We start from the raw sequence: 14,981 nt of genomic DNA on the forward strand, positions 1-14,981 counted from the left end.
TGTGTGATGCTGACTCAGTGGTGCACTTGTCCCGAGTCACGCGTGCTCCCATGTGTGATGCTGACTCAGTGGTGCACTTGTCCTGAGTCACGTGTGCTCCCACGTGTGACGCTGACTCGGGTGTGCACTTGTCCTGAGTTACGTGCTCTCACATCTGATGCTGACTCGGGTGTGCACTTGGACGAAGGAAATGACTCAGGACCAGCTTCCCTGTTGTGCTGAGCACATGCCCTCTCTCAGCCTCTTCCCCAAACACTTTGTTTCCAGCTTCCAGGACACGCCACTCCTTTCCTAAGTCTCACGGCCCCCCTTGTTCCCACATGGCCCTCTGCTGGTTCCCTGCTGCCCCAGCCCCTCCTGCAGCCCCTCTCTCCTGGGTGCTGGCGGGCCGTTGATGGCCCTTCGCTTGCCTTGCCTCCCTGCCCCCCACACCATTCTCACCAGGACGGCCCTGGGCGATCCTGGTGGTGGCTCCGATCTGTGCAGCGCCCACGTGCCTTCCTGGCCCTGCGGCGTGGACACCCGTGGGGCGTGGGGCATAAGCGGGCCCCTCGTGTGCTGCAAAACAACCCCAAGCCCACAGACTGTGCGGAGGCTGTATGGCCAGTGTTCCTGATGCCGCCGAAAGCAGTCACGTCAGTGCCCGCTGTCTCCCTGGGACAGCAGGAAGGCTTAGGTTGCCCGTTATTTCTCATTGTGTTGCTGAGTTGGAGGGTGTGGAAGCATTTCCTGGGCTGACACTGACCACTGAACCCCACAGGGGCAGCTCCTCGAGGGACTGTCCTGGGCACGCTGCTGGGGAAGGTGCTTTGCCTACGGTTCAGTCCGGATGATCGTACCGTTGCCGTGTGCGCTGGGAATAAAATACTCATGCTGGACGCCAAGGTAAGGGGTGAATGTCCTTCCTGCACAGCTGCCGCGGTCTCGCTTTTTACCTGGGCGTGGTTTCATGAAGGCCTAGGGGAAGCAGCCGCAGACACAGCTTCCCTTGCAACTGCAGAGCCCTCGGGCTCAGACCCTGCTGTTTTATGTAAATCATAAAACGTGGGCAGGAGATCTGCAGTGGAGATGACTCTAAACAAGGGTTTAGTCAGACCTTTCCTCCTCTGATCTTCCTCAGCTTCCCTCATCTCCCCCTCCAAGCCCTTGTGTAACAGTGCTTTTGTCTGTCAAAGTTTGCTTCCTGTCAGGAATCTGGCTTTGCTCACTTACTCCTTAATGGGGTTAAGTTATTGGATTTTAAATCTTGCATTTGACTGTGAGATGACTCGTATTAAAACAATGTGAAGTATTACAATGCAGAAAGGAGATGTTCGGTAGAATTTTAAGGGAAACTTTGTTTCCTCTGAATTTATGTTCTCATTGAGGTGTATTGTGGAGATTGTCCAAAGCCTGGTATTGTATCTTAATCCAGTTAACAGAGTTATTTTGGAAAGAATGTTCTTGCTGAATCTGCTTTTAAAAAGTCAGGTGAAGTTGTCAGGCATAAAATATTAATGGGTTATCATAGGCATAGAGCGTGTAACATTTTTGGGGATACAGAGAGTTGTAATTTCTGCCTTCAGAAAATTTTTGGCCTAATTGTGACATTGAGGTTCATCCATTTAAAAGAGTAACAACGTAAGTGAGATCACAGACAAACAGGTGTTAGGTAGATGGAGTTTAATCGTTTTCTAGTTTAATAGTCAGGAAAACTTCACGGATAATTTGGTATTTGAGCAGTAAATATGTGAAATGTTTTGTGCAAACATATTTTGATGGTTAAATGGATTAGCAAGGCTATAAACAAGAAAACTAATCATTAGAATAGGAAGAATTAACATCTTAGATACCAGGGAGAGGAAGACCAAATGAACTAGGAGGAACTTAAAATCGTTAGTTTGAAGGAAGATAAGGTGACCCAGAAAGAGGAAATGATGAAGATAAGGTCAGGTCTCAGACACACTCTTAAGGGGCTGTGGAAATAAAAAGGTTGGCAGCAGCAGGGTGGGCAGGTGCAGGGCGGGAGGGCGCAGGGTGGGCAGCACAGCAGGCCGGGGTTAGGGTGGGTGCAGGGTGGGCGGGTGCAGGGTGGGCAGGTTCAGGGTGGGCAGCAGGGCGGCTGGGTGCAGGGCGGGTGCAGGGTGGGTGGGTGCAGGGTGGGCAGCAGGCAGATGGGAACCTGAGAGAAGACGCCTGCTTCCCAGTTGTGCTCAGGGCTAGCCTGGGTTGGTCTTTACCTTCTAAAGTTCGGGTCCGGTGGCCTGTAACTGCTTCTCGCTTGGCCCACCGTTTGGTTTATAGCTTCTCAGTTTGTACACAAATCGCCTCGCATTTAGAAGGAGGGGGTATGTGAAGCTGAGCAGTTTCCGGCGACGACGTTGCACGAGTCTGGTCGCTGACCCCTCACGAATCCTCCCAGGGCCCGTCTGTCCTGGCCGAGCTGCGGGGCCACCTGGCTCCTGTGACCGCGCTGGTGTTCTGTGCTTGGCAGGCAAACCTTGTCATCTCAGTGTCTGAGGACAGAACCTTCAAGGTAAGGGACGTGCTGAGGGCTTTGCTGACGCCCTTGTGAAAACTCGGATGTTCTCTGTGGCCTGTGGTTCCTGCATGTGTATCCCTGCGTTTTTTCCACACCCGTAAGAGTCACCGATTTAAGATGTTTGCTTTAGTGCTTTCTCTGCCCCCGGAGCAGACCCTGTGACTGGAATCCCAGCTCCCTCCCGTCACCTATGTGTGCCTTGTTTTTTTATCGGTAAAATGGAAATAACGGTACCCCGCGCGGCAAAGATGGGTTAGGAGACTGGGCGGCGTCGCTGTCGATGAGCCAGTGTGAGGTGCCTCTGGATGCCCCTGGTGAATAAGCATGGATTTCAGAATCCCCCGCGGATTGCAGCAGCACTTTACTTTAACCCGAGTCTTGGCCTGGGAAGTGTGCCTGACCTTCCTTCCCGTGATTTTGCCATTTTTTGTTGTCTTTCCAGAGTTTTACTATTTGTATACTTACGTGACTCCTACGTTCTCTCTAGATATTCGTTCCCATAGATTAATTGGTCACTGGGGGGTGCTGTTAGCGCGTCATAGCTTCAGGCCACGGCCCTCGCCTCCTCTGAAGAAGTGTGTGTTTGTCGCAGGTCTGGGACTGCCGTGTGGGGACATCGGTGCACACCTCGCCAGTGCTGACAGGTAGGGCCGCGTTCCCCTGGTCTGAGCCGCTGGTGCATACGATGTCCCATGAGATGAACCGTGACGTGCAGATGGAGCAGAACACGCGTCACCCGTAGACAGCTGCTTCCCTCGCTTGTACATGTTGATCCACTGAACAGTTAATTTCCTTGAAGTTTTTAACTTAAGATTAAGCCTGTGCTTGGAGTACGTGCTTTTCTGTTTCAGCAAATGGGAAAATGAGATGGTGTCCCTGGCCACCCTCGTGTGGGCGATGGGGAGGGAGGGTCCTCGCTGCTCACACAGATGAGCACACCAAGGCACGCACCCACTCGGACGCCTGGACGTCCAGTGCGCGTGGTCGGAAAGGGTGCCAGCGCGCAGCACCCATGGGTGCTCGGGTGATGACTTACTCTCCTCACACCCTTCCTGGTGGTAAATGAAATGAGTATATGACAGCCTAGGGGTAGGGCTGGGGTTTATGGCTATGGTTAGGATTTGGGGTTGGTGTCAGGGTTTAGCATTAGGGTTAGAGCTATAGCCAGAAATCAGACCAAACCTGTTACTGTTGAGTCGATTCCGACTCCTAGCGACCATATAGGACAGGGTAGAACTGCCCCATAGGGTTTGTAAGGCTGGAATCTTTACAGGAGCAGACTGCCACGTCTTTCTCCCGCTAAGCTGCTGGTGGGTTTGAACTTCCAACCTTTCAGTTAGCAGTCCAGTGCTTAACCACTGCGCCACCAGGGCTCCTTATGGTTAGGGTAGGATTAAGCAATTTAGAGACTTCTGTGGCAGTGCAGGGCAGCGAGGTGCTGTATGTGGTATTTCCTAAACGTACGTTAACTTGAATCCTTCCTTTCCCCCAAACACCGCCTGGGACTTGCTTCCCAGCGTTTGTTACGTGCACACTCTGCTTCTCTTGGAGAGGAGAGGAGATGATGAGCCTAAGCTGGCTCCCTCCTTGGATGGTAGCACGGGAGGAACAGCCAGGATGACTCAGACCCCGCAGGCCCCTGCACAGTTGCCCTCTGTTTCCCAGAGTCAGTGTTCTCCCTGAGGTTGATTGTCCTGTGTAGACTCTGGTGCTCTAACATGTACGCTCTCAGGGGGAAGGGACATTTCTTGGAATTATTTTTCTGAAATAAAGTATATGGAATTATGATTTGACTGTCAAGAAAACTGAATTATAAATTTGATCTTGGATGTCATTTATAGTTTATTTAGGACGTGTAATGTTTTTTTAAAAAAATACCTGTTTACCTTAGTTCTCCTTCTAAATTCTTGACACTTTAGATTCAGAGTAATTTTTTAATGGAATGATACTATAGGCAACAATTTAAAAAAAAAGACACGCCTTTAATTACTGTTTTCATCATTATTTCTGTACTTTTATTATTTTTGGCTTGCTCTGTGTCAAGTTTAATATTTACGGAACACTGGCACTGGTCTCTCGACTGTCGTGAAGCCGTGTGGGGTCATTGAGTTTTCAAGGGTGTGTGTGAATACCAGGCTTCTTGTGGGGGTGAGCAGTGGGTAATTTCCCAGGACTCAGCCGTGGCAGACTGGGGTCCACACCCGTGCTGCTGCTTTGGGATAACTTCCCTATCTTCCCAGACACTCATGGAGTTTCAAACTTTATATTTTTTACTTCTTTGTGAAGAAGTATCTCGGAGTGGTGCAGACCTGCGTGACAGCAGGGTAGAGCTCAGCTTGTGCTCGGGTGGATCTTGCGCTGAGTGTTGCCGTGTTTCTGTCACTAGCGTACCCTCTCCTCCGCGTGTTCGTCGACGAAGAGACGAAGCAGCTCGTCGCCGGGTGTGCTGATGGCCAGGTGAGGGGCGCACACACTCACCTCCGGATTCCGGGCATTGCGGTGACGGAGTCACGCACACAGGGTCTCGTGTCATGACCGTGCGGTCGGCGTGGCCGTGGGCTTTGTGCCGTGGGAAGGGCCGTGGTGTCCTTTGAGGTGGCGTAGCACGCCGCCCGCCAGCTGGGGCCGCTCTGACCTGCTGGTGTGGAGCCGGGTCTTGTGTTTTTGGAAGGTCCGCGTGCGGCTCTGATACAAGAAACAGAGAGCCACCCAGAGGCCCCCAGTGCCGGCTCTGTGTGCTTTTGAAAGTTGTACTTAATCTTCTTCAAGGCTTAGCTTTTTAGGTGAGCATTTTAGGTTTACCTCACAAAGCATGGGCACCGTGCTCTTCTTTAAATGTGGCTGCTGGAACACTTGGGGAAAGATACATTGTCTCTTTGGAAACGAAACAATTTTTTTCTTTCTGACAAAGTCGGCTGCTCTGCCCCGTGTGTGACGGCCAGACCCAGCCGCGTGCGTTTCCATGCACGTGACTGGAGTTAGCAGATAAACCCCCCCAGTTGGAGTGTTTTCTAGAAGACGTTTAATGTGCACGGGACGTCTGTACCTGCAGTGTGTATCCTTCACTGCGACGCTAAGTAGAAGGTGTCCCGAGACCCTGGGTGCCCAGCGGAGGGGGGCTCTGAAAGTGGGTAGCGGCGCAGAGAGGACAGTCCCGTGGAGACCCCCAGGGCCTCGCTGAGACGCGGCCTGCCTGCTCGTCTGCTCTCCAGTCCGTATCGCGTTTCACTGGTGGAGGGAGACACGTGTCTGGGCTTTTGCAGCTTTGGATCTTCAGTTTGGTTGAAGCACATCATTATCGTTGTGTGACACGTGTTGACCTGAGGAAAAAGAGAGCGAGCTTCTCCGCCAGAAAGGTGCCGTCTGGACCGTGCGGCCTCTCAGGTAACGTGGCTTGCAACCCCCCGTGGGGTCCGGCTTACCCAGCAGCAGCCGCTGAGCAACGTATGGGGGCGCTGCCTGGACACGGAGGGAGAGCTGGGCAGTGGGCGGTCACGGCTGTGGGCCCGGGAGGTGACGCAGGTGGGAGTGGGGGCAGGGGGAGGCGTGCGTCTTCTCTGTGGACCACGTCCCGGGCAGTGGGCCTGGTGGACAGATCCAGCAGGAGTGTGGTGTTCATGTTGAATAGACGAGCACACGACACGCTCACAGGACCCTCCACCTGCTCCCCCACTGCCCACCCGCCTGCCGGAGATGAGTGGCCAGGGTCCCTCTTGCCCTCTCAGAGTCCCCGCTTGTCCACACCCACAGCTGTGTCACTGCGCCTCCCCTGATCCGAGATGCTCACCCAGGGGAGCCTCCCCTGTGCTGCATGGGGGTTCTCTCCTGGGGGCGGGGGCTAATGCACCCATTGACCCTTCGTGCAGCTGCGAACGTGTCTGCTCTGCCGACCACAAGTTCATCTTCACAGTGTTCATCCTTCTCTTTAGCTTCTGTCTCTTTTTATAGATGGCTTTAAACAATTTCTTATTAAAGTAGGTCAGAAGACGCCTTTATCCAATATACTGTGTTTTCCTAATGTTTCAAACCTTGCTTTTATTATTTCTTCTACGAGTGCCCTTTTATTATGAAAAGGAGTACCTGCGTGGCACAAATGGTTAAGCACTTGATTATGAGCTGTCTGTTGTTTGAACCCACCCAGAAGTGCCTCAGAAGACAGGCCTGCAATCTGCTTCCGAAAGGTCACAGCCTCGAAAAGCCTGTGGAGCAGATTATTCTGTTCACACAGGATCTTCAGGAGTCAGAGTCGGCTTGACAGCAACAGCATTTATTACTGAAGTGACCCTTAAACCCATTTTAGGAAGAGCCAAACTCTATAAGCTGACTATCTCTTCTTCTTCCGCACCCCTTTGGTGTGGGTTCTCTACTTGAAATTGCATGTTTATCCCTTACAGGCTTCATAACATAGGTCTTGTTGTTGTTAGGTGCTGTCAAGTCGGTTCCAACTCATAGTGACCACGTGTACTACGGAACGAAACACTGCCCCATCCTGCGCCATCCTCACAGTCGTTGTTATGCTTGAGCCCATTGTTGCAGCCACTGTGTCAGTCCATCTTGTTGAGGGTCTTCCTCTTTTTCGCTGACCCTGTCCCAAGCATGATGTCCTTCTCCAGGGACTGATGCCTCCTGGTAACATGTCTAAAGTATGTGAGACGAAGTCCATCCTTGCTTCTAAGGAGCACTCAGGTTGTATTTCTTCCAAGACAGATTTGTTTGTTCTTCTGGCGGTCCGTGGTATTATATTCAGTATTCTTTACCAACACTAGAATTCATAGGTGTCAGTTCTTCTTCGGGCTTCCTTATTCATTGCCCCCCCAGAAAAGATAGGTCTAGTTTTTACGTTTAACCTTGTTCTTTAATGTTGAAGCTGACTGTTCTGGACGTGTGGTCTGAGTTTTCTAGCGATAAATATCACATAGGTGTTTACCACAACCTCCCGGTACGTCAGTGTTTGCTTTTCTAAAAACGGAACAAAAATGGTTTATTTTTTAAAAAGGTAAGTATCTCATTTTTGATAACATGAGAGGTAAGGAAATATGAAGATTATAGAAATAGATATTTTCCTTGGATATTGTAACTGACGGGAAACAGACCTTCACAGGCTGGTCGAGTGTCAGGGAACTATCTGGGGGCTTATTTGCCAAACTTTTTTTTTAATAATACTTTACTGTGTCTTCAGTGAAGGTTTACATAGCAATTTAGGTTGCCGTTTAACCGTTTCTGCACAAATTGTGCAGTAACATTGGTTACATTCTTCACGATGCGTGAACATTCTCATTTCCATTCTTTTGTTCTGTTTCCGTTAATCCAGTTCCCCTGCCCCCTTACATTCTCATCTTTGTTTTCAAGTAATTGTTGACCATAGTGTTTGGCTTTTAACTTGATTGATAACTTTAATCCCACTGCTTAGATTCTGAGTAGTTCTGTTCCCTAGGAGAGAGTCAGCTGTCCTCTAGAAATGAGCAGGAAAAAGAAGAGAGGATTGAATCTGTATTTCTTGTCCTGCAACTGGAACGCTGTGACCTGTCCCACATTCTGAATCCTGTGTGTGAGTGGTAAGTGTGGCCAACTCAGGCTAAGCCATGTAAAGAAGACCTGTTAAATTCCTTAAATGAATATTAAGTTCATTTTTTAAAAAGGGTTTTACAGATGGAATGATTAAATTAGAACCAAGTAATTTTTTGATTAATGCTAACCCTAAGTGTTCTTAGGATTGCCAATTTTAAGTCTTAAAGTTCGTAAACTTGGTCAATTATATTTAAGTCCATTCTAATAAAAGAAGTCCACCACTCTTCTGTCAGTTTGTCATACTGTGGTGGCTTACATGTTGCTGTGATGCTGGAAGGCATGCCTCCGGTATTTTAAGAAGAAATCAGAGATGGAATTAAAAATGCCTTGAATTAAACGAGAATGAACACACATCATACCAAAACCTTTGGGACACAGCAAAGGCACTCCTCAGAGGACAATTTATAGCAATAGATGGTCACATCAAAAAAGAAGAAAGGGACAAAATCAAAACATTAGCTACACAACTTGAACCAATAGCATAAAAAGCCCACAGCCACTGGAAAAAGGAAATAATAAAGATCAGAGCAGAAATAAATGAAATAGAGAATAGAAAAACACTAGAAAGAATCAAGAAAACAAAAAATTGATTCTTTGAAAAGATCAACAAAATCAACAAACCACTGGCCAAAGTGACAAAAGAAAACAGGAAAGGATGCAAATAACCCAAATAAGAAATGAAATGAGGGACATTACAACAGACCCAACTGAAATAAAAAGGTTCATAACAGAGTATTATGAAAAACTATACTCCAACAAATTTGAAAACCTAGAGGAAATGGACAAATTTCTAGAAACACACTACCTACCCAAACTAACACAAAATAATGTTGAAAATCTGAACAGACCCATAACAAGAGAAGAGATTGAAAAGATAATAATAAAAAAAAAACCTTCCAACACAAAAAGCCCTCGCCCAGATGGCTTCACTGGAGAATTCTACCAAAATTCAGAGAAGAGCTTACACCAATACTACTCAAACTATTTCAGAACATAGAAAAGGAAGGGATACTTCTGAATTCCTTTTATGAAGCCAGCATAACTCTAATACCAAAACCAGACAAAGACACCACAAAAAAAGAAAATTACAGACCAGTATCTCATGAATATAGATGCAAACATTCTCAACAAAATTCTAGCCAATAGAATTTAGCATCATATGAAAAAATAATACAACACGACCAAGTAGGATTCATACCAGGTATGCAAGTATGGTTCAACATTAGAAAATCAATCAATGTAGTCCACCACATAAATAGAAGGAAAGAAACATGATCATCTCAGTTGACGCAGAAAAGGCATCTGACAAAGTCCAACACCCATTCCTGATAAAAACTCTCAATAAAATAGGTATACAAGGGAAATTTGTCAACCTAATAAAGGGCATCTATACAAAACCAACAGCCAACATCATTCTTAATGGAGAAAGGCTGAAAACATTCCCCCTGAGAACAGGAACAAGACAAGGATGCCCTTTATCTCCACTCCTAGTTAACCTTGTGCTGGAGGTCCTAGCTCGAGCAATAAGGCAAAAAAAAGGAAATAAAGGGAATCCAAATTGGTAATGAAGAAGTTAAACTGTCCCTGTTTGCGAATGATATGATACTATACATAGAAAATCCTAAAGCCTCCACGAGAAATCTACTGAACTAATAGATCCAGCAGAGTAGCAGGATACCAGATAAACATACAAAAATCTGTTGGATTTCTGTACATCAATAAAGAGAACGATGAAAAGGAAATTAGGGAAACAATACCATTTATAATAACCCCTAAAAAATATACTTAGGAATAAATCTAACCAGGGATGTAAAAGACCTATACAAAGAAAACTACAAAATACTACTGAAAGAAACCCAAAGGGATCTATATAAATGGAAAAACATACCATGCTCATGGATAGGTAGACTCAACATTGTGAAAATGACAATTCTACCCAAAGCAATTTACAAATACAACACAATCCCAACCCAAATACCAACAACATTCTTCAAAAAGATGGAAAAACTAATCATGAACTTTATATGGAAAGGGAAGAAGCCCCAAATAAGTAAAGCACTACTGAAGAAGAAGAATAAAGTTGGAGGACTCACACTACCTGACCTCAGAACCTACTATACAGCTACAGTAGTCAAAACAGCCTGGTACGGGTACAACGACAGATACATTGACCAGTGGAACAGAACTGAGAACCCAGATGTAAATCCATCCACCTACGATCACCTGATCTTTGACAAGGGCGCAAAGTTCATCAAATGGAGGAACAGATAGTCTTTTTAACAAACGGTGCTGGCAAAACTGGATGTCCATCTACAAAAAAAGAAACAGGACCCATACCTCACATCATATACAAAAACTAATTCAAAATGGATCAAAGACCTGAATATGAAGGCAAAAACTATAAAGTTCATAGAAGAAAAAAATACGATCAATTCTAGAGACCCTAATACACAGCACTAAAGGATACAAACCATAACCAACAACACACAAACTCCAGAAGATAAGCTAGATAACTGGGATCTTCTAAAAATCAAACACCCACGCTCTTCAAAAGAGTTCATCAAAAGAGTAAAGAGAGAACCTATAGACTGGGAAAAAATTTTTGGACGTTTACAAGTCAGACAAAGGTCTAATCTCTAAAATCTGCAAGAAAATCCAACACCTCTACAACAAAAAGACAAATATTTCAATTAAAAAATGGGCAAAGGAAATGAACAGACACTTCACCAAAGAAAACATTCAAGCGACCAACAGACGCATGAGGAAGTGCTCATGATCCTAGCCATTAGAGAAATGCAAATCAAAACTACAATGAGATATCATCTCACCCCAGGATTACTGGCACGAATCGAAAACACTGGAAATAACAAATGTTGGAGAGGCTGCGGGGAGATCTGAACTGTTATGCACTGCTGATGGGAATGCAAAATGATACAACCATTTTGGAAAACGATATGGCACTTCCTTAGAAAGCTAGAAATAGAAGTACTGTGTGATCCAGCAGTCCCACTCCTAGGAATATATCCTAGAGAAATAAGAGTCATCACACGAACAGATATACGCATATCCATGTTCATTGCAGCATTGCTCGCAATAGCGAAAAGATGGTAACAACCTAGATGCCCATCAACAGATGAATGGATAAACAAAATATGGTACATATACACAATGGAGTATTATGCAACGATGAAGAACAATGATGAATCTGTGAAGCATCTCGTAACATGGATGAATCTGGAGGGCATTATGCTAAGTAAAATAAGTCAGTCACAAAAGGACAAATACTGTATGAGACCACTACTATAAAAACTGATGACAAGGTTTACACACAAAAGGAAACAATCTTCGTTGATTACGAGGGATGGGGGGCACCAAATAGACAATAGATAAGTGGTAACTTTGGTGAAGGGTAAGACAGTACACAGTACTGGAGAAGCCAGCACAACTTGTCCAAGGCAAGGTCATGGAAGGTCCACAGACACATCCAAACTCCCTGAGGGACCAAATTGCTGGGTTAAGAGCTCTGGGGACGATGGTCTCAGGGAACATCTAGCTCAGTTGACATAGAATAATTTACAAAGAAAATATTCTATATTCTACTTTGGTGAGTAGCGTCTGGGGTCTTAAAAACCTGTGAGTGGCCAGCTAAGATATTCCACTTGTCTCATCCCTTTGGGAGCAAAGAAGAATGAAAAAACAAGATACAAGGGAAAGATTAATCCAAAGGTCTAATGGACCACAACTACCACGGCCTCCACCAGACTGAGTCCAGTACAGCTAGATGGTGCCCAGTTACCACCACTGACTGCTCTGACAGGAATCACAACAGAGGGTCCTGGACAGAGTTGGAGAAAAATGTAGAACAAAATTCTAGCTCACAAAAAAAAGACCAGACTTACTGGCCTAACACAAACTGCAGAAACCCTGAGAGTATGGCCCCCTGACACCCTTTTAGCTCAGTAATGAAGTCACACCCGGGGTTCACCATTCATCCAAAGATTAGACAGCCCCATAAAACGAAATGAGACTAAAGGGGCACAACAGCCCAGGGACAAGGACTGGAAGACAGGAGGGGACAGGAAAGCTGGTAATAGGGAACCCAAGGTTTAGAAGGGAGAGTGTTGACATGTCGTGGGGTTGTTAACCAATGTCATAAAACAGTGTGTAACTGTTTAATGAAAAACTAGTTTGTTCTGTAAACCTTCATCTAAAGTACAATGGAAAAAAAAGTTTATTATAATTGTTTTCTAAAATATTCACCTCCCCTCAAAAAAAAGAATAACCTTGGAAAGAGCTCGGAATGACTACTGTATTTTTAACAGCTAGCATGCGCCTTCCATGTTTGTTTGCCAACCACGCCCTCCCCCTGGGAGTTATTATCAGAAGCCCCCCTGTGTCTTTTTTTAAATAAAAATATGGTAGTTCATCTAAAGATTAGCCTTTTGCCTTCTGTAGGTGATCGAGGACATTCTTCGAAGGGAATGCTTTAGAGGTGTGGTTGTTCTGGGTTCCCTGGCCTGGAGAGGCTGTGTCCTCTGCGTGGTGATGTTTCTGCAGGAGCCCACCAGGGTCCAAGTGTGCCTGCTAGATCGAAACCACAGCGGGGAGGCGGGCAGAGTAGACACTTGGTGTTGCTGTAGTCTGAACACATGGACTCCTCTGAGTCCTAAAGGTCATGTGTTTAGGCCACATGTGGAAGATACCAAGAAGGAACCCAGGGGGAATAGTCTGGAGGAGGTTGTTGCCTTACTGGAGTGGAAGGTGGTGTGGTCTGGATGGGTGCAGGTGGTCGGGAGTGAGCAGAGGGAAGGACCTGGGTAGAAGATCCACTTGGAGACCAGCTGCTCAGTTGGAAAGCTTACATTTCATCTTTATTATTGTTGTTAGGTGCCATCGAGTCGGTTCCAACCTAGAGCAACTCTGTACAACAGAAGTAAACACTGCCTGGTCCTGTGCCAGCTTCACAGTCACTGCTATGTTTGAGCCCATTGTTGCAGCCACTGTGTCAATCCATCTTGTCGAGGGTCTTCCCCTTTTTTGCTGACACTCTACCAAGCGTGATGTCCTTCTCCAGGGACTGGTCCCTCCTGATAACATGTCCAGAGTATGTAAGATGAAGTCTCATTATCCTCACGTCTAAGGAATATTCTTGCTGTGCTTCTTCCAAGACAGATTTGTTAATTCTTCTGGCAGTCCGTGGTATATTCAATATTCTTCACCAACACCATAATTTAAACACACGTTTCCTCTAGCATGACAGAATTATGCCTGTTAATTGGTTTATTAACCTTTATCTTGTTCGTTAATTGAAAAAGGATAAAAAGACCCGTGTTTAAATTCTTAGTGACTTGTACGTTGGGTTAGTTAACTCGCTCCTTGGAGTTATGTCCTCATATGGCAGCTTCGTCTCCTGACGATTGTTGGAGATAACGTCAGAGCCCAGGCAGTGCACTGGGCACACGGCAGCCCTGACCTGTGCAGGTCCTATACGGTGACGTCAGCCGTGGAAGAACGAGAACCGTGCAGGTCAGCACTGTCTTCACTAGACAGTGAGTGGGTGCTTACCGGTTGTCATTTACTCAGACCTGTGGCATCTCCACGTGTGTCAGAGTAGAACTGTGCTCCATAGGATTTACAGTAGCTGATTTTTCAGAAGTAAATTAACAGGACCTTCTTCCAAGGTGCCTCTGGGTGGACTCGAACCTCCAACCTTTCAGTCAGCAGCTGAATGCGTTAACTGTTTCTGCCACCCAGTGGATGCTTGTTGTTGTTACCCACTGATTCCGACTCATAGTGACCCTGTAGGACGGGGTAGAATTGCCCCATAGGGTTTCCAAAGAGCAGCTGGTGCATTTGAACTGCCGGCCTTTTGGTGAGCAGCTGAGCTCTTAACCACTGCGCCACAGGGCTCCAGTATCGGCCTAGTCAGAGTGTAATCATCACTTATAAGGCCCGGTCATGTGCAGAAGCAAATGGAGGTGCCCTTGAGGTGCTGGCAGTGATGATGTGCCTCCCTGCGTGTGAGGAGGCTGAGCTGGCATGTGGAGCCGAGCGCTGCCGCGGTGGGCCTTCAGGACTGCCACCAGCGCGATTTTCCCTTTTTCTTTTAAAATTAGCCTGCCTTCTGAGAATACCAAGTGTCTGTGGATTGGAAGCTCGGCTGGCTTGTTCCTATTTAACTTGGCAAACTTTGAATTGGAAGCTGTTTTACTTTACAAAGGTGAGATCATAAATTCAGTTCATCTTTGGTCTAAATTTCATCTGATTTTAATGTTTTCTTTGCTTGATACATGAGTAGGAAAGGTCTTAGTGTAGCGTGCCGAATCATCGGAATTTGAGAGTAGGCCACGTTTAGTCATTAAAGAAAGATGGTGACTGTCACAGTCACCAGGAGCCTCGGTGTTGGCAGAATCCACGGGGTGTGTTTCCGGTCATTGTAACCTGGTCTGTCTGGGGCACTGACAGCACACCACACACCTGAAATGGTCCGTCTCTGCCCACTCCTGAATGACACCCTTCACTGCAGGACTTCCTCTGCCCTGAACCCACCTCAGACCCAACTGACTCGCTCCTGTGTCCCCTAACCCACCTCAGAACAGCCTTCCTCACTCCTGTGTACCCAAACCACCTCAGACCAGCCAGCCTCAGTCCTGTGTCCCCTAACCCATCTGAGACCAGCCCACCTCACTCCTGTGTCCCCTAACCCACCTCACACCAGCCAGCCTCAGTCCTGTGTCCCCTAACCCATCTGAGACCAGCCCACCTCACTCCTGTGTCCCCTAACCCACCTCACACCAGCCTGCCTCACTCCTGTGTCCCCTGACCCACTTCAGTCTCACCTTCATCACTCCTGTGTCCCCTAACCCACCTCAGACCAGCCCTCCTCACTCCT

General features: G+C 46.8%; 1 protein-coding gene across 1 annotated transcript in view; it reads left to right on the top strand.

The window, feature by feature from the left end:
* Positions 1 to 14,981, top strand: part of WDR27 (WD repeat domain 27) — a 95,914-nt gene that overhangs the window by 8,775 nt on the left and 72,158 nt on the right. Inside the window, exons 4-10 of the mRNA XM_023728474.1 lie at positions 761 to 885; positions 2,402 to 2,515; positions 3,114 to 3,165; positions 4,908 to 4,978; positions 5,785 to 5,905; positions 7,956 to 8,076; positions 14,206 to 14,309. Of these exons, the coding sequence (XP_023584242.1) occupies positions 761 to 885; positions 2,402 to 2,515; positions 3,114 to 3,165; positions 4,908 to 4,978; positions 5,785 to 5,905; positions 7,956 to 8,076; positions 14,206 to 14,309 (708 nt within the window). The remainder of the gene's footprint in view (positions 1 to 760; positions 886 to 2,401; positions 2,516 to 3,113; positions 3,166 to 4,907; positions 4,979 to 5,784; positions 5,906 to 7,955; positions 8,077 to 14,205; positions 14,310 to 14,981) is intronic.

Source organism: Trichechus manatus, unplaced genomic scaffold, assembly GCF_000243295.1.
Source record: "Trichechus manatus latirostris isolate Lorelei unplaced genomic scaffold, TriManLat1.0 scaffold00002, whole genome shotgun sequence".
NCBI classification, from domain to species: Eukaryota; Metazoa; Chordata; class Mammalia; order Sirenia; family Trichechidae; genus Trichechus; species Trichechus manatus.